This window comes from Bubalus kerabau, chromosome X (genome assembly GCF_029407905.1).
Source record: "Bubalus kerabau isolate K-KA32 ecotype Philippines breed swamp buffalo chromosome X, PCC_UOA_SB_1v2, whole genome shotgun sequence".
Taxonomy (NCBI): domain Eukaryota; kingdom Metazoa; phylum Chordata; class Mammalia; order Artiodactyla; family Bovidae; genus Bubalus; species Bubalus kerabau.
Genome location: NC_073647.1, coordinates 155,896,138 through 155,916,102, shown reverse-complemented (window position 1 = coordinate 155,916,102; position 19,965 = coordinate 155,896,138). Strand labels below are relative to the sequence as shown.

General features: G+C 41.1%; 1 protein-coding gene across 1 annotated transcript in view; it reads left to right on the top strand.

Moving 5' to 3' along the window:
* The window catches only part of BEND2 (BEN domain containing 2), a 55,133-nt gene extending 53,392 nt beyond the window's left edge, over positions 1–1,741 (top strand). The window contains exon 14 of the mRNA XM_055565445.1: positions 1,545–1,741. Coding sequence (XP_055421420.1) covers positions 1,545–1,741 — 197 coding nt within the window. The remainder of the gene's footprint in view (positions 1–1,544) is intronic.
* The last annotated feature ends 18,224 nt before the right edge of the window (positions 1,742–19,965 follow it).

Here is a 19,965-nt window from a genome sequence, read left to right as displayed (position 1 = left end):
TTTGCAAAACAACCAACCAATTTCGGTTCCTCATTGCAGTCAATAATAAAATAAAATAAAAGCTTTCAATAGAAAGCTTTGCAGGTACTTGTCTTCCAGTCTATTATCTGTCCCAGTTTTGCTGTCTTTGGGAGATGGGACAAGCCTGCTTTCCATAACTTCTTTTTTGTTAATAAAAATGTGCAGCAGGATAGAACTTGATACTGAATCCAGTGTCATACCACTAAAGCCTCCTTCCAGGCTACCACTGATCTGTTAGCCCTTTGAATATGAAAGCTTTTTTACTTTGTCACATGACGTGCTAAAAAATTTGGACATACACTGTGTTTATGGCATTGTCCTGATTTCCCAGCCTGTTATTTAAATTTTAAAAATCTATTTTATTTAACCAGAATATATTAAATATCATCACTTCAACATGTAATCAATATAAAATTTACTGACAAGATCAGATCAGATCAGATCAGTTGCTCAGTCGTGTCCGACTCTTTGCAACCCCATGAATCGCAGCACTCCAGGCCTCCCTGTCCATCACCAACTCCCGGAGTTCACTGAGACTCACGTCCATCAAGTCAGTGATGCCATCCAGCCATCTCATCCTCTGTTGTCCCCTTCTCCTCCTGCCCCCAATCCCTCCCAGCATCAGTCTTTTCCAATGAGTCAACTCTTCGCATGAGGTGGCCAAAGTACTGGGGTTTTCAGCTTTAGCATCATTCCTTCCAAAGAAATCCCAGGGCTGATCTCCTTCAGAATGGACTGGTTGGATCTCCTAATAGTTTACCCTTTTTCCAGCCTATTAATCCTATTGAAAAGCAGATGACATTCATGTAGCCAAGTAATGCTGGCCTGTAGTGATTGCCAGATCTTTTTCTAAGAGCTCAAAGGTACTTAGGAAATTACCTAAGAAAGTATCTAAGAGCAGCTCTGTTCTTCTGGTTAACACCTGTCTTCCCCACCTTTCCCTTTGTCCTCCCACTTTCTCTAAGAGTGCTCCTTGAGGTATGTTGCCCTGTAACATTTTGTTACAGAAGTTTTCATTTAACTGCAAGATCTAAAGACTCTTATTTCTTTTGTCTGAGATAAACCAAGCAGTGGCAAAGAATTTAGCAGTCACAGCTTCTTGCCTCTAAAATTATGAAAGACTGCAGCCTCTGGTGTATTAGAGCCTTATTATTAATAGCATGTCTCTATGATACAATGAATAACATGCTAGATGTGTGTTTGATAAATTTAAGAATAAGGAAAGTTTATATTGGGTACTGAAGAGAGCAGAGGGTTTCCATCCTGGTTATATAGCAAGATGATGGGATATTGGTTTTTATGTGTGTGTGTGTGTGTAATTGAAGAATGGTGCTATTTCATATTATTATCCTTTCAGATGAAAAGATTGTTCAGCTAATTTAATGAAAGTTACAGTCCATGTGTTTTAATTAAAGTCTTAATGACCTTTTCACAGAAAGAGAAATAGTACTAAGGTTGAATAAATTCATTTCTCTGAGAAGTGATTTCTAATTAATTGTCATATTTTTGGACTTTACCACCAGAGTTTCTCCAGGACATCTACCCGACTTGTGATCTATCAGAAAATGGATACGACTGGAAATTGTGTGTGATGGCTATCAATAGTTGTATCTATAGTCTTAAATGTGACCTGGAGTGGCCCACAGTTGAAACACAGTCACTTCCACCAACAACTCCTTCATCAGAGTCCAAGCCAAAAGATACCGACTTAGCTGACTAAATGTTAGCCATCCAACCTTTTCTTTTTTGCTATTGTACCACCCTGTAAGTTTCTCAAGTTATTAACCCCAAAATTAGCCTGTTGTAGTAGCATTGTAGATCAGTATTCACACTTAAAGAAATAACCTACGTTCTTTTTTTGCCCACAAGGGAGGCAGAATTGCATTAGGAAGATAGGCAATGTTTCATTTTATGAGTAAAGTGATAGGCAGTATTCCAATAAGAACCTCTCAATAAGAGAATGGTAGTAAACTCCTAAAGATTGTTATTATTGCTGTTTTAATGTAGAGTGAAAATAGTACATTTAGTTCTTAATGACAGATGTAATCTGAGTGTTAGTGATGCAGATATAAGTAGTGACATAGAGCCATACTTGGTTAGGCAAACCATAATACCAAGCATGGGAACTTGCTGGTATTGACACTCAATATGTCAAGTGATTCTGCAGTACAGAGCTTGAGTAGTAGCCACCTGTGGCTTTTGAGTATTTGAGATGTGGCTACTTAGATGTAGGAATTACCTTTTAAATTGTATCTCATTTTAGCTAATTAAAATTAAAATTTAAATAGTCACATGTGGATAGTGGCTATTATATTAGATAGCACAGATTAGAATGCACATTTTTTTAAAAAAGTGTTTAAAATTGTCCCCACAGTTTGAGTCATAGTTATATACACACTGGAGAAGGAAACAGCAACCCACTCCAGTAGTCTATTCTTTCTTGGGAAATCCCCATGGATAGAGGAGCCAGGTGGGCTACAGTTCATGGGGTCAAAAAGAGCAGCTGAGTAGCTTTCACTTCACTTCCATATATACATAACTTTAATATCATACCCATTGAGCAAAATAAGTTTCATAAAGGTGTTTCAGATCTTATTTAAACTAAATTAGACCTTTTGTATTCAGAACAACAACAATGTTCAAAATTTCACAGGTCAGTTTTGTTATTGTATTAGTCCAATATTAAACATTTAAAATGCCTGTTCATAAGACTTGTTTTTGATAAGTATATCTTTAGTGTATTGTTTTCGAAATAAATACAATAAATAAACATCTTGTTTTCTTAATAGATGCTTTTTTTTTCATGTAATTTTATAGAATATTTTTACTAATATCATCTATACCTATTCCCTGGTGGCTCAGATCGTAAAAGAATATGCCTGCAATGTGGGAGACCTGGGTTTGATTCCTGGGTTGGGAAGATCCCCTGGAGAAGGAAATAGCAACCCACTCCAGTACTTTTGCCTGGAGAATCCCATGGACAGAGGAGCCTGGCAGGCTAAAGTCCTTAGGGTGGCAAAGTGGACACTACTGAGCAACTAACACTTTCTGCATAGCATTTTTAATTTAATGATAACATTTGCAGCCAGGTTCATTAATGTGGCACAGTTAGAATGTTTGCTTTCTTGCTTGATAAGCAAACAGAATAGTTTAATCCAGTAACAATAATTTACCATTGTGGGTATAACTGTAGGGATCTTGAAAACTTTGGAAATGTTTTGTCCTTCCTGGGTAAAACAAGTGTTACTAAAGCATATAATATTATTTTATACTTTTAATATTTATTTAAGTATATGCCAATATTTTAATTTTGGTCAGCAAGGCTTCAATGTTTAACTCTGGCTTTTACTTTTCTTTATAGCCCATATCCACATCTAGTGAAGTGGTATCTTTGCAACATTAGGCAATAGTGGCGATCTAACCACATTCACTCCTGTGTAGAAGTAAAGCGCTTGTCACTCCTTCCTTCACCCCAATTTATTTTAACTCACGTTAAATTTGCAATGAAATTTTTTTCACCATGATTAAAAAATCCCCTGCACATTCACTCTGAGATGGAATAATTGGGAATCTCAAATGATCAGTGAAATTAATTTGAAAGATTGGCAGGTGACAGGTTTAAATCTCAGGACACCAACACAGATGGGCAAGAGACACTTTTTCTATGTAACAATTCCTATTTTGATTTCACAACTTTCAGGTGATCTCACCAGCCCCTTTGGGCCAAGACCCCCGCCCCGCCCCGCCCCCGGGAGTCCCCAGTGGGCAGGGCTAGGTTTTAGTTCACTAGGCTGCGCAGACCGGGTCGGGTAATGCCAGACTTTCCAGGCAGGGTTCGGCTCTGAATTCCTCTCCACCCTGGGCGGTAGCACCGGACCCCTTCACGAGGTTCCGGCTGTTCTCGGGAGGTTTTCAGCCCCGCCAACCCATTCTCAGCTCCCGCACGGCTGGCCTCCCAGCGTCCAGGTGTCTGCTCCTCTGGGGAGACCGGGCAGGAGACGCTTTCCTCAGCGCTTGCCTGAGTGGGCAAGTCAGGCTCTGGGGCCTGCAGAAATCCTCGTTTGAGGGCCCCACCAAGGGGCCTGGTCAAAGTGCTGCAGCTGAGCGCAGGGGCTGCTTGGGACTACTGCTCGGGCGCTGCAAGTACGGTCTCAGCCCCGGTACAAGTGCTGGTTTGTTGCCAGTCCCTCGGCCCCTTCTGAGTCACAGTCTGACTCCCAGTGGGCAAGCCCTGTGGGGCGACACTGGAATAGGGGCTCCCACAAAGTGACCCACTTTGTCACTGGCTTCCTGCCACCACCTGCCCCCAGCCCCTTTCCCACCTGAGGACTCAGAGACTCGGGGGAGACGGCAGTGAGGAGCTGCGCGGGCATGGGGGAGGGGCAGGGTGGTGTGTGGAGCCTCTTCCCCGAACTTTCCACGCGGTATCTGGGGCTCTGCGGTGCAGAGGGTGCTTCAGCCTCACCTCCGCGTTCTAGGCTCCTCTCAGTGGTGTCCTCTTCACGAATGATTGGTGGTTCCTGTGAGGGTGAGCGAAGTCGGAGAGACGTGTGACGCCATCTTGATGACGTCACTCTTAGGCTCGGGTTTCAGCCTCCACGCGCTGGAGTGGAAACTTAGCATTAGTTATTCAAGGCATGTGAGTTTCCCACAACTGCGAGAAGAGCCCCTAGGATGTGAATGCAGATAGTAGGTTGGGGAGAATACCAACTGGCGGGAGTTTTTATGCGTAATTGTAGGGGTCTTACACAGTGCTATGGCTGGGGAGAAGTTTCAAAATCGGTTTCTTGCCATTTTTCTTAGCCGTCAGCTGAGATAGCTAGTTGTCCCGTCTGCTCTTTAGTCGTTGGCCCAGAACGATCCTTATTTCTGTCCACAGGACCCATGCAGATGAAGCAGCTCCGATCTCTACTCCTAGGTCCCCCTGGAACTCATAGGAATTGTTTGATTGCCGCTTCATTATTTTGCATCACGGGAAATGGGTTTTATCCAGTTTTCCATATACTTCTTTTTTATATTTAATTTTTAAAATTTATGTTTGGTTGTGCTGGGTCTTTGTTGCTACAGGGGCTTTTCTATAGTTGCGGCAAGTGGGGGCTACTCTCTAGTTGTGGTGCTCAGGGCTTCTCCTTGTCGTGGCCTCTCTAGCAGAGGAGCACAGGGCTCTAGGGTACTGGGGCTTCAGTAGTTGTGGTGCAGGGGCTCAGTTGTTCCAAGGCATGTGATATCTTCCTGGATCGGGAGTCAAACTGATCCAGGGAAGATCGGTTCTCCCCTGCATTGACAGGCAGATTATTTACCACTGAGCCATCAGGGAATCCCGTTTTCCATATACTTCTGTTACCGAATTAGGTAACAGACTGCCGCTTGGGCCCTAGCCTGGCCAAGGCCCGCACTGCCTCGAGGTGAAGATTCTTTTTATGTTCAGGTTCTGGCAGCCAAAAAGTAAACTGAAGCTGACATCAAAGCAGGGCAAGCTTAATTCAATGGCCAGAGGATGGAAAAGTGAGAACTCACTTTGCCAGTCAACTTCTCTATGTGGGGGTGGGAGTTGGGGTGGGGGATGTGGTCACGAATAAGACAAGATTTTTAACCGGCAAGGTTAATAAGGAGGAGTCATGTACTTTGATTTTCTGAGAATAGGTGGGGTTCTTCCTGGAAATGGAGTGCCATCTCTTTTCTGCCCTTGTATGGTCCTTTGGCATTTGGGTCAGAAGCAGGTCAAACCATCCTGGCGAGGACAGGTGGAGATCTTACTATTACAATGAGTTGGTAATGAGATGCAGGGCAACCTTTGACCCACTTTGGAAGCTGAACAAGCTTTCACTAGTTTTCTTGTGGATGGATTCTGTTCTTTGCTGTGAACACAGCTAGAGGATATGGTTAGTTTTGGTTTTCTGCTCCTCTGCCTGGATGGGGGGTGGGGGGACAGAGGTATGATTCTGTGGCAAGAGTCTTGTTAACACTTCCATGCAGGACCCACTACTTAAGTGGCTCAGAGGGTAGAGCGTCTGCCTTCAATGCAGGAGACCTGGGTTCGATCCCTGGGTCAGGAAGATCCCCTGGAGAAGGAAAAGGCAACCCACTCCAGTACTCTTGCCTGGAAAATCCCATGGACAGAGAAGCCTAGTAGGCTACAGTCTATAGGGTGGCAAAGAGTTGGACACGACTGAGCGACTTCACTTTCACTTTTTCTTTCATGCAAAATGATGAATTCAGGTTTGATACTGTTTAAATAGCATGGTTTTAATTTTTTATTATTTAAAAAGTTTTTTTATTTGAAAGATAATTGCTTTACAGAATTTTGTTGTTTTCTGCCAAGTATCAACATGAATCAGCCATAGGTATACATATGTCCCTTCCCTCTTGAACCTCCCTCCCTATCTCTCCCCTATAGATTGTTACAGAACCCCTGTTTGAGTTCCCTGAGTAATACAGAAAATTCCCTTTGGCTATCTATTTTACATATGGTATTGTAAGTTTCCATGTTACTGTATCCATACATCTCACCCTCTCCTTCCTCCTCTCCCCCCCATCCATAAGTCTGTTCTCTATGTCTGCTTCTCCTTTGCTGCCCTGCAAATAAATTCATCAGTACCATCTTTCTAATTCCATATATATGTATTAGTATACAATATTTGTCTTTCTCTTTCTGACTTACTTCACTCTGTATAATAGGCTCTAGGTTGTCCACCTCATTAGAACTGACTCAAATGTGTTCCCTTTTATGGCCAAGTAATATTCTATTATATATATACATATCACAGCTTCTTTATCCATTCATCTGTTGATGGACATCTAAGTTGCTTCAATGTTCTAGCTATTGTAAATAGAATATCACGGTTTTAATTTTTAACATTTTATTTTGGGATAATTTTGGACTTACAAAAGAGTTGCAAAAGTAGTACAGAGTTTCCGTATACCCTTCACCCAGCTTTTGTAAATGTGATACAGTTATCAAAACTCAGAAATTAACATTGGTACAGTTCTGTTAACTCCAAACTTCATGTGTATTTCACCAGGTTTTCTGCTAAAGTTCTTTTTCACTTCCAGAAGTCAATCCAAGATCCTATGTTTTATTTAATTTTCATGTGTCCTTAGCCTCCTCCCACCTGTGGCAGTTCTCAGTATTTCCCTGTTTTTCCTGACTTTGATACTTTTGAATGAAGAGTACTGATCAGTCATTTTGTAGAATGTCCCCCAATTTGAGTTTGTCTGATGTGTTCTTATGATTAGACTGAGGTTTTGCATTCTTGGGAAGAACACCCTAGAGGTGATGTGCTCTTCTCAATATCACAACCTTTTCAATTTTTCAGTGAAATGGTTATAAGAAGGTTCAGTGGCTTGCCCCAAATCAGAGCTGCTAGTGCCAAAGCCAGGACTAGACCTCAAGTCTCACTTTTATGCTAGAGTTGTTAGTGCAAATCTGTAAATTCTTTCATGTATTTTTCAATACTACTGAATTATTCAGCAGTTGCCTTTTACAATTATGACTGCTGAGCCCTTGTTTGGCTCCTGCACAGTGAAGTAGGGGGAAGGGGAGACTGGATGACTGATGGACAGAAATCCTAAATGAAAAATAGTACAGTTGACCCTTGAACAACATGGAAGTTAGGGGCTCTGACCCTCTGCAAAGTCAAAAATCCATGTATAATTTATAGTCAGCTCTTTTTGTATACATGGCTCCTCTGTGTTTGCAGTTACTCTGAATCTGAGGTTCCACATCGGCAAATTCAGCCAACTGTGGATTGTGTAGTATTTACTGTTGCTGCTGCTGCTAAGTCGCTTCAGTTGTGTCCGACTCTGTGCGACCCCATAGACGGCAGCCCACCAGGCTCCCCCGTCCCTGGGATTCTCCAGGCAAGAACACTGGAGTGGGTTGCCATTTCCTTCTCCAATGCATGAAAGTGAAAAGTGAAAGTGAAGTCGCTCAGTCGTGTCCGACTCTTAGCGACCCCATGGACTGCAGCCTACCAGGCTCCTCTGTCCATGGGATTTTCCAGGCAAGAGTACTGGAGTGGGGTGCCATTGCCTTCTCCGGTATTTACTGTTGGGGGAAAAAAATCCATATATAAGTAAACCCACACAGCTCAGACTTGAGTTGTTCAAAGGTCCCCTGTACTTTCAAATGCTCTAAAGTTGAGCACTTGCTCAGTGACTCTCCCAGTTCATGAATGGTAGGGGTGATGGTCAACACTTAGTGAACCCCAGCTATGTGCCAGGTCTCAACTCAGCATCACCATCTCCCCTTTATAGAATCTCTGCTTTGCAGAAGAGAAGCTGAGAACCACATTTCCCAGAACCCCTGTCTCAGTGTGATTCTGGTTTAGAGTTTGTTGATGAGAGGAACTAGCATGAAATTTGAAGGCAGACTAAAAGAAGCCATTTTCTCCACAACCAGGACACACGGGTAGACTGAGATTAACAGAAACTTCCTGAAGAACTCATGAGAAATCACAGACTTCACTGCTGCAGATGGGTCAGTGTGGGAGGGGATGATTTTCAGAGAATCTTAATGAGCTTCCCAGTAATCTTTTGAGAATTTTCCACCTTGGTGCTTCAAGCTCTGAGGTCTCCAATGTCTGTTTCCTTGATGTTTGGTGACACTGTCTTTGACCTATCTTTCCTACTTCTTTTAATACTCCTGTAAACCATTAATTGGGGCTTCTCAGGTGTCACAGTGGTAAAGAATCTGCTTGCCAATGCAGGAGACACAAGAGATGTGAGTTCAGTCTCTGGGTCAGGAAGATCCCCTAGAATAGAAAATGGCAACCCACTCCAGTATTCTTGCCTGGAAAATTCTATGGACAGAGGAGCCTGGAGGGCTATAGTCCATGGGATTGCAAAGAGTTGGACACGACTGAGCGGACACGCAGTAGCAGCAGCAAACTGCTCATTCCTGAGCTTCTTGAAGGCAAAGACTGTGTTGTCAGTACCTAACACAGTGGTCTGGGATTAGTAGGTGGCCAATAAACAACGACATTCCTCATTCATCTTGTCTTACTGTGCTTCAAATTCTACCCTTGTTAAAATTTCTCTCTATTCATCTTCTGTGCCTTCATGTAGCTGAACTTGTTAAATCCATTCTTCAAAGTTGGTTTGTTTTGGAGTGTGAGAGAGCATGAGGACTTCTTAGTCTTGAGACTTCTATACAAAGGTAAATGTGTGGTAATGGTTGCAGCATCCTCTCTAATAGGATAGAAAATTAGAAGCAATATGTAAAAGGTAATATATGCCTTTTGTGCAGATATAAAAGGAACACATGTTAGAGATTTTATTTAACTCATTACTAATGAGGGAGCTTGTCAGATGTCACAACCATTTAAAAGGATAATCCAAAGAACAGACACATTTATAGAGAATTATTAAAATTAAAGCACAAATGAAAAAATTGGCTTTTCCCATAATTGGGGAGGAAAGTCAATTGAATCTTCAATAGATAATTTATTTGCATGTCTATAGATAAGAATTATTTTGCATTGCTATCAGTTATATGCAATTTACAGAATGGAAAATCAGAATCAGATGACCAAGAGTGATGTTCTCTTGGAACATCTGTACAGTGGAAACAATGTACAGTTTTCCACTGAAGCACAAATTTTCCCTATAGGTGTAAATATCTATTAATAGATAATGGTAATGTAAATTAAGAAACTACTACTACAGTGGGAGAGAGTGAAAAAGCTGGCTTGAAACTCAACAATCAGAAAACTAAGATCATGGCATCCAGTCCCATCACTTCATGGCAAATAGAAGGGGAAACAGTGGAAACAGTGACAGACTTTATTTTCTTGGGCTCCAAAATCACTGCAGATAGTGACTGCAGCCATGAAATTAAAAGACGCTTGCTCCTTGGAAAAAAAGCTATCACCAACCTAGATAGCATATTTGAAAGCAGAGACATTACTTTGCCGACAAAGTTCTGTCTAGTCAAAGCTATGGTTTTTCCAGTAGTCTTGTATGGATGTGAGAGTTGGACCATGAAGCAAGCTGAGCACCGAAGAATTGATGCTTTTCAACTGTGGTGCTAGAGAAGACTCTTGAGAGTCCCTTGGACTGCAAGGAGATCAAACCTGTAATCCTAAAGGAAATCAGTCCTGAATATCCATTGGAAGGACTGAAGCTGAAGCACCAATACTTTGACCACCTGATGCAAAGAACTGACTCACTGGAAGAGACCCTGATGCTGGGAAAGACTGAAGGCAGGAGGAAAAGCAGATGACAGAGGATGAGATGGTTGAGTTGGATGGACATGAATTTGAGCAAGCTCTGGGAGTTGGTGATGGACAGGGAGGCCTGGCATGCAGCAGTCCATGGGGTTGCAAAGAGTTGGACATGACAGAGCAACTGAACTGAGTGGGAAAAAACACATCTGTTAAAAAGAATGTAGCAGATATTAAAGTGAAAAGCAAGACCTAGGTTGAAAATACGCACATGTGTCTGTCTGATAGAGGACTTGTATCCATTATATATTAAAAAATCTATAAATTGATAACAGTGACCACCCCAGTTTTAAAATGGGCAAAATTCTTGAATGGGCACTTCATGAAAGAAGATATAGGAATGTCCCATAAGCACATGAAAATATGTTCAATATCATTGGTCATCAGGAAACTGAAAATTAAAGTTGTAAGGTGATACCAGCATACATCCACCAGAATGACTAACATGTGAGGAGTGACAGTACAAAGTGCCTGGATTTGGACAATTGAAACTCCATACACTGCTGGTAGGAGTATAAAATGTGATAGTCTCTGTGGAAAAATATTTGGTGGTCTCTAATAAAATTAAACATATACTACCAGTGACCCAACAGTTATAAGCATATTTTCAAGAGAAATGAGTGCACATGTCTACAGAAAAGTTTCTAAAAGAATGTTCATGGTAGCTTTATTCTCAAGAGCCCCAAACTAAAAACAACTCCAGTTGTGGTGGGAATACCATTCAGAAACAAAAACAAAAAAACACAAAACTAGCATACATGCAAAAATATGGATGAATCTCAAAGGTATTATGTTGCATGAAAGAATCCAGACACAGAAGAATAGTTACTATGCGAGTCCTTGAATGTGAAGTGTAACAGGAAAACTAATGCTTGGTGTTGGGAGTCTGAGTAGTGAGTGGCTATATCAGTGGGTGGTGGTATTGACTTGAAGGGACATGGGCAAATCCTTCTGGGGTGATGGAAATTCTATATATTGATCTGGATGGTGGTTGCATGAGAATAAACATGTGAAAAATCCTCAAGCTGTACTTAAGTAATGTGCATTTATTGTATATAAATTATTCCTCAACTAAGTACTGTTGAAAAAAATGCAGTCAATCTAGATAAACTGATTTAAAATTTGTCCTTACAAAGACGTGTCTCTTAAGTTCAGACAGCAAGTCACAGAACAGTAAATGTAATGCAATTCCATTTGGATTATTAAAAACCATTGATGTGTGGTTATGGGCAATATATGAATGCATCACAAAAGATGGAAGATACTTGTCTGGATATTTACTGTGGCTCTTCTGGGCAGTGGATAAGAATAGGTGTGGAGACGGTTTATGATTTGAATCATTTACAATGTAAATGTATGCATAATTTTAAAAGGATAATTTTAATTCAAGTAATATTCACAGAATATTCGGGCTTCCATGGTGGCTCAGCTGGTAAAGAATCTGCCTGCTGTGCAGGAGACCTGGGTTCGATCCCTGGGTTGGGAAGATCCCCTGGAGGAGGGCATGGCAACCCACTCCAGTACTCTGGCCTGGAGAATCCCCATGGACAGAGGAGCCTGGTGGGCTGCAGTCCATGGGTTCACAAAGAGTTGGACGTAACTGAGTGACTAAGCATAGCATAATATTCACAGAAAATGGAATACACCATCTAAAAGAAGAGTGCTGAAAGGGACACTTATGCAGTTGGACCAGGCTAGGCCTGAGGTCTCATCTGGATGTATTTTCAGAAAAAGTTCTCTTGGCAAATAGAGGGATTTTAGTCAGCTCTAAAAGCCAGAGCCAGAGATGGTTTGTGAATCTAGTCTAGTGCAAAAATACAGTTTGGGTTTTGGCCCTCTAGTATCGTGTCTTTCACACTGCAGATCATTTCCCATCAGTGTTGGTGAAATCAGTTTAATGAGTTGGAACTAGCATTTTTTAAAAATGAAATAGAAAATATCAGAGGGCAGTATTATTTTGGAAAATGTTTGTCTCAGTTTGGAATCTACACTGATTTAGGAACTGAGTTGCCATGTAAAATGTGTTTCTTATTCAGGTCACAAGTCAAAAATAATGAAATCTACTGGCTCTGGTAACTTTAGCTCTGCTCTGCTTAGGTCACTGCATTGATGAGTGCAGGGTGACTGGTTTTTCCCCTGCCCTGCAATTTAGAGGGACTTAAGGGACAGTCCATGGGAAGGGGAATGATTTTTCCTCTGGCTCCAAGGACAGCACTAGCTTCCCTTCAGTCAGAGTCACAAGTGATTCCATCAGCAATGGCCTTTGGCACCCAGATCAGATTTGGGAAGCAGGGACTGTACCACAGTGGCTTGTGCTTAGTGGAATGAACTTCCTTGTTGTTACATTCCACCTGTCTTTTGACCCTTGAAATACTTTCTTTTTAGTCCTTGAAATCCACATTGTTGTTTTAAATAAAGGCAATTTTATTTTTTAAACTTTAAAATTTTATATTGGAGTATACCTGATTAACAATGTTGTGATAGTTTTAGGTGGACAGCAAAGGGACTTAGCCATACATACACATGTATCCATTCTCCCCCAAACTCTCCTTCCATCCAGAAACAAAAGCTATTTTAGATGTCTGTTTAAAGGAAATGCCAACTTCCAGCCTTCAAGATGTAGTCAATGGTAGGTTTCTCCTCTTTCCCCATCTCAAACACAGAAAGAGTGATGTGGGAATGGGTCGGGTTGGCGGGTAGGGGGAGACAGACAGACTCATAGAGAAAAAGGAACATATCTATTACCAGGACCATTAATAACATATATATTAAAGGACCAATATGTTACCCTTATCCCTAAATGGCCAGATAAAAGTGAAGGTGGAGGTCGCTCAGTCATGTCCGGCTCTTTGCGACCCTATGGACTGTACAGTCCATGGAATTCTCCAGGCCAGAATACTGGAATGGGTAGCCTTTCCCTACTCCAGGGGATCTTCCCAACCCAGGGATCGAACCCAAGTCTCCCACACTGCAGGTGAATTCTTTACCAGCTGAGCCACAAGGGAAGCCCAAGAACACTGGAGTGGGTAGCCTATCCTTTCTCCAGCAGATCTTCCCAACCCGGGAATCCAACCCAGGTTTCCTGCATTGCAGGTGGATTCTTTACCAACTGAGCTATGAGGGAAGCCCAGATGACCAGATAAAGGCCCTGCTTAACTGAGATATCTGACTTGGACAGGCCCATTCAAGCCCAGCCTGAGGAGGCACTAATATATTTGCATTGCTAACATATTCATTTCTCAAGAATGTTGATACTTCAGGTTTTTAATGGCACCACTTAAGTCAATTTATAGGTAAGTCACTTTTTTAAAGTGATGTTACTGAAATAAAATATTCATTTTAGTGGATATCACTTTTCTCTATTAACACTTGCATTTTCAAATTAATTGGTTTACTTAAGTGATGAATGGTGCCTGTTTATGGAAGATGTAATATATTGATATGTTTTTGCAGTGCCTGGCAATGTAGTATCCTGTACTTATATCTGTGCTTACTTACTGGGCTCCAAGAGTAATTATAGTTTTAACACCATTTTGATCTGCCTAAGAATGTGCTCAGTGTGCTCAGTTGTGTCCAACTCTTTGCAACCCTTTGGACTAGCCCACCAGGCTCCTTTGTCTGTGGAACTTTTCAGGCAAGAATACTGGAGTGGGTGGCCATTTCCTTCTCCAAGGGATCTTCCTGACCCAGGGATCGAATCCTCATCTCTTGCATTGTAGGTGGATTCTTTACCATTGGGGAAGCCAGTGCTTAAAAATACTGAGTAAATTTGTCACCAAATTTACAAACTGTGGGCTTAAGAACAGAAGTGTTCACATAGGCACATTTACCAGCTTGTCAGTCACTAAAGCATAGTAACTAATTCATAGACTTTAGCATGCATCTGCATATGCAGGCAAGTATTCTAATGTGTGATGAGTATGATACACAAGGCTGTTATTGAATACTATTTGGGTCTATTGAGGGGTGGCAGAGGGAGTCAAGCTTTGTTGTTCTTATATTAAAGATTGACTCTCTTTTCTCAAATGGGCCTGTGCTTTCTAGATTATTACTCTAGAAAAATAGCTTTCAAACTTTATTCTAAGAAACCCCAGGGATTTCAAAAATGGTTGATTAGAGTATCATTGAAAGCAGCATTAAAAAACTTTAACCTCTCATTAATGGAATTATTGTTCATTTTCTTAGGTGTAATGATAGCATTGTGGTGGTGTAGATTGCATTTATTTTTGAGTGGTGCCTGCAAAAGTATTTAGGAGACATGTGAGATTATGTCTTCAATCCTACTTTCAAATTGTATAGCAAAAAGAAAATATAGGGAAAAAGAAAGTATGCTAATAATTACTAAATCTCAGTGGGAGTATATGATTATTTGTGGTGTTAATCCTTCTGTAGATTTGATGATTTTCAGTAAAAATTAGGGGAAGTTGTGTGTATACACTGAGGGACCAAACTCAGATCTCCTGCATTGCAGGCAGATTTTTTACTGACTGAGCCACCAGGGAAGCCCTATTTATATGTTGTTGTTATTTGGTCGCTAAGTCGTGTCTGACTCTTTGTGACCCCATGGACTGCAGCATGCCAGGCTTCCCTGTCCTTCACTATCTCCCGTAGTTTTGCTCAGATTCATGTCCATTGAGTCAGTGATGCTATCTAACCATCTCGTCCTCTGCCGCCCCCTTCTCCTGCCCTCAGTCTTTCCCAGCATCAGGGTCTTTTTCAGTGAGTTGGCTCTTCACATCAGGTGGCCAGAGTATTGGAGCTTTAGCTTCAGCATCAGTCATTCCAATGAATATTCAGGGTTGGTTTCCTTTAGAATGGACTGGTTGGATCTCCTTGCAGTCCAAGGGACTCTCAAGAGTCTTCTCCAACACCACAGTTCAAAAGCCTCAATTCTTCAGCGCTCAGCCTTCTTTATGGTCTAACTCTTACATCCATAAAACAACAACAACTGTATGTGTGTGTATAAAACACTTATATATGTTACATGTATATGGAGAGAAAGTGTTAAAACATAGTAAAAGGAGAGTGCTTCTTGGATCCAGGTGTAGGCTACATGGGTATATGTTGTTCCTTCAACTGTCTGGGAAACTGAGGCAGGTGTTTCCCTGCAGAAGGTAGTGGTGGAGTGCTTTTGTGGGGGAATGAAGGCAGCAGGATTCATCAGGAGGAGGAGTCAGTCACAGCCAAGGCCTCAGCTCAAATCATTTAGCTCTGTGGCTGGGATGGCCCTCCCCTGTTGTCTTCCTTGAAGCATGGGGGTGAAGGCTTTATGCCTCCTCACCCACCAGTCATTGGGTGTGAGCTGCCTGCCATTGGGTGTGTGACTTTGGGTGAGGTGGCTCTCTTTGGCTGACAGCAGTTCCCAGATGGGGCCTCAGCGACAGCTGTCAGCCTCAAACACCGCACCTGGGGGATGGGCATGTCTGTCCTGAAGGGGAGGTCTGGGTGGCTCACCACAGCATCCTCTATGCAGTTTTTCTTTCTGGTATGTTCATTTGTTTACTGGAGTCATATTCATGTAAATGTGTTATTATTTTGGAAGTTTACAGCTTTGTCATGTGTTTCTGTTTTGCTGGTGGTGATTCCCCCCCCAGTAATTTAAGCTTGTAGATTGGTCCGCATGTAAAATACTGCCCCCATTCATGTGTGCTGTGCTCAGTTATATGTCATCACCCCCAAATAAAAGAACTTGTAATAGTTCTCATTATGTCAACATCATATTACACGCAGTTGTAGGTTTTATGTTTTCTTTTTTACCTTTCTTTCTTTTTTGGTAAACCTTGAGTGCTGCTTATCTGACTTAGAATTTATAAAATACATTTAGACAAATACCACTTTTAAATCTGCTTTATATATTGAAGATTCAAGTAAGACATAGTCTACATGAAAAGGAATTTGCTCCTTGAAAGCTATTGGTCTACAGTTCTTCTCTAGTCTCTACCCAAGGCAAGACAGTGCTTGACTTCCAGATATGCCATGTGAAGTTTGAAAACAATAAAAGATAAAAAGTTTGTGATGCTCAGTATAACTGGTATCTGACTCTGCTGAGCCCATCCATTCTGATCGTAACTGAGCAAGAACTCTTTGCCTTGTCTGCATGCACTGGCCACTTTCTGGAACAAGAACAAGAAAGAACAAGGGAGGTTCTTTCCTGGTTATTTTAAGCACTTGTTTCCTTCAGATTTTCTTGTTTCCCTCATTGCCACAGTTTTTAATATGAGCTTCATTTATTCAGACAAGGGTATAATATTATCCCCCTGGAGGAAAAAAACAATAATTCCAAAAGCAGAGCCCACATGTTGCAGAGAATTCAAAGTTATTCTTCCTGGGAAAAAAGCCTTATTTACTTTAGAATGGATTTGGCCTTTCAAAACACGGATACAAGAGTGGGCAGGTTTGCCCAGACAGTCGCTGCTTTCACGAAAGGTCTCCAGAGAAAGACCAGTCCCCACTGAAAGTCACAGTGTTGAATGTTGCAGTTGCTGCCTGGAAACCCCACTGCAGTCTCAGGATGCCTTTGGAGAGTTGACCTATGCAACTTTTTAGAGCATACATAGACAAATCATTTGTGACAACCATAATATGAAGAATTGCTAACCCCTTCCTGGCCCCATGTCCTTACTGAATTCCAACCTTAAATAGTCTACTCTTCTTTAGTACTTTCTCCCTCTGCAATAGCCTAGTACAGCTCTTATTCTATGGTGTCATGTTGTACACAAGACCATTAGTACCCAGCTGTGCATGCTGAGGGTGCTCACTAAATACTGTGTTCATTGGTTATATTTTACAATAAATTCCCTATATTTCAGAAGATCAAAACGAAATGTTAATGACTTAATTATCTCTGACATTAAGCAGTAAGTACAGGGACTTCCCTGGAGGTCTAGTGGTTAAGAATCCACCTGGTGATGCAGGAGACACAGGTTCAATCCCTGATCTGGGAAGGTCCCACCTGCTGCAGAGCAACTAAGCCCATTCGCCACAACTACTGAGCTTGTGCTCTAGAGCTTGGGAACCACAACTACTGAGCCTGCCTGCTCTAGAGCTCATGCTCTGCAACGAGAGAAGCCACCACAGTGGTAACCCTGCACATTGAAACTAGAGAGCAGTCCCCTCTTGCTGCAACTAGAGAAAATCCTTTGCGACAATGAAGACTCAGTACAGCCAAAAATTAAAGTAAATAAATAAAATTGTTAAAAAGAGAAGAATCCACTTTCCAATGCAATGGATATGGATTTGATCCCTGGTCAAGGAACTAAGATCCCACATGCCACAGGGCAAGTAAGTCTGCATACCACAACTAGAGAAGCCTGAGCACCACAATGAGAAGCCCTTGCACTGCAACTAGAGAAAGCCTGATGCAACAAAGACCCAGTGCAACAACAGCAATAAAAAGCAGTAAGTACAAATTGTGCAAAACATGATGCAATTTTTTTAAAGTGTGAAAGATTGTCTTAGTTTGAGTTCCTGTAGACATAGATCTCAAGACAAGGATTCAAGTGCAAGTCATTTAACTGAGAGGTGAAGGAAACACTGGAGTGGGGTGAGGAAATGAGACAGACATGGGAAGGAGCTAATATCAGGTGCTACTGGAGCTTAAGCCTACTGAGGATCTCTGGGAGGTGGTATAAGAAACTCAGAGTTCTCCTACCTGAGGGTGAGGAAGCTGAAGCATTTCGTAGACAGATCCCGTCAGTTCTGGGTTGAGGACTGTGAGGGTTGAGGGAGCCTTAATTTTCTAGCACTTTCATAAAGCCCTGGTGGCAAAAATGGGCTTTATGTTAGTGGGTTAGGGATATGTGTGGGTGCTACAAACATGCTGTTGGATATCCAGAATGATATGCCAATATTTTTCAACAAGATCTGGCACTTCTATCATTAAAGAATTTTTTTTTTTTCTGGTGATGGGCAGGAGGCTGGTTTCATTTACTTGAGTTTAGTAGCTAAGAATAGTAATACTTTTTCAACCTCACAGATTTAATGTAAGGATCAAGTAATAATATCTGTGAAAGTACAACAGAAATGGAAGATGGAAGTTAAAATGATTTGATTGTTTGCAATGGATAGAAAAATGAACCAAGGAAGAACAGAAAACTGGAAAATAAAACTCACAGATTTTTTTCTTGTTTTACTGTGTTTTAAGTGGTTTTGCTTCTGAATCCCAAAATGTGGAGTTTGAAGTGATTTCATTTATTTCATGTTTCATGATTCATCAGAAAGCCTTCTTGGAATCTGACATGTACTTTGGGACTGTTGACCAGCTGTTCCTGACTTGGCCACATGAAGCTCAGACTGTCTCAGTCTCTGAACTAAGAGAACCAATAGGGACTTCCCTGGTGGTCTAGTGGCTAAGACTCCATGCTTCCAATGCAATGATCTGGGTTCAATCCCTGGTAGGGGAACTAGATCCCACATGCTGCAACTAAGAGTTCACATGCCACAACTAAAGATCCCACATGCTGCAATGAAGACCAAAAATCCTACAACTAAGACCCTGCACAGCCAAATAAATACAAATAAAAAATTAAAAAAAAAAAACAGAGCCAATAGTATTAGCAGATCTCTTACCACCAGGAATGCAAGGTTAATAGTCTCTTTGTAATCAATTTTTGTAACTGTTACATTTCAAAATGAGTGTGTATTCTCTATTCATTGAGTGTAATATTCTTTGTATAGATACTAGATCAGGCTGTGTTTTTAGTATGGATTTAATCTTTACTGTTTTTATTTTTTTTAATCTTTACTGTTTTTAATGTATATATATTTCTTGCCTACCTTATTGATAACTTTTTGAGAGAAGTTAACTAGAAATCTTTAATGATGGTGAATCTGTTATAAAAATGTGACTCTGAATTTTGAAATTGCATTATTCAGTGCATACAGGTTCAAAATTATTATAGCTTCCTTGTTCTTTTTATCATCTAGTTAGGTTCTGCTTTATTCTTTCTCTTTCTCCTTTAAGTTCTGTTTTGCCAGATATTAATTTTGCTAGATAGATTTTTTGTTGTTATTTGTCTGATATATATATTTTTTCTAATCCTTTTATCTTACGTCATTTACGTGTTTTAGGTGTGCCTCCTATAAATAGCCCATATCTAGTTTTTGTTTTTCACCTACCAAATATTAATAGAAATAGATTTACTTATCTATTAAAGATAGTGATTAAAAACCATAGATTACTGCTGTATTTGGGGTTAATTTTTGCTTTCTTGTTTTGTTCCTCTTTATTTTTTCATTTTTGTTTTCTTCTGGTTTGAAAGTTATCCACTCTAGTTTATTTTTGTCATTCATTTCTTACTCCCATTTTGAATTGCTTTTTGACCTTTTGTTATACTAATGAGATGTTTTCTGCAAGGTTAATTGTCTTTCCTTATTGTGGAATAGAGTGAAAATATTATAAACATTTATCTTATGGAAGAACATTCATGGCACATTTGAGGGTTGTTGCTGTGTACCTCGGAGAAGGCAATGGCACCCTGCTCCAGTACTTTTGCCTGGAAAATCCCATGGATGGAGGAGCCTGGTAGGCTGCAGTCCATGGGGTTGCTAGAGTTGGACACGACTGAGCGACTTCACTTTCACTTTTCACTTTCATGCATTGGAGAAGGACATGGCAACCCACTCCAGTGTTCTTGCCTGGAGAATCTCAGGGACGGGGGAGCCTGGTGGGCTGCCGTCTATGGGGTCGCACAGAGTCGGACACGACTGAAGCGACTTAGCA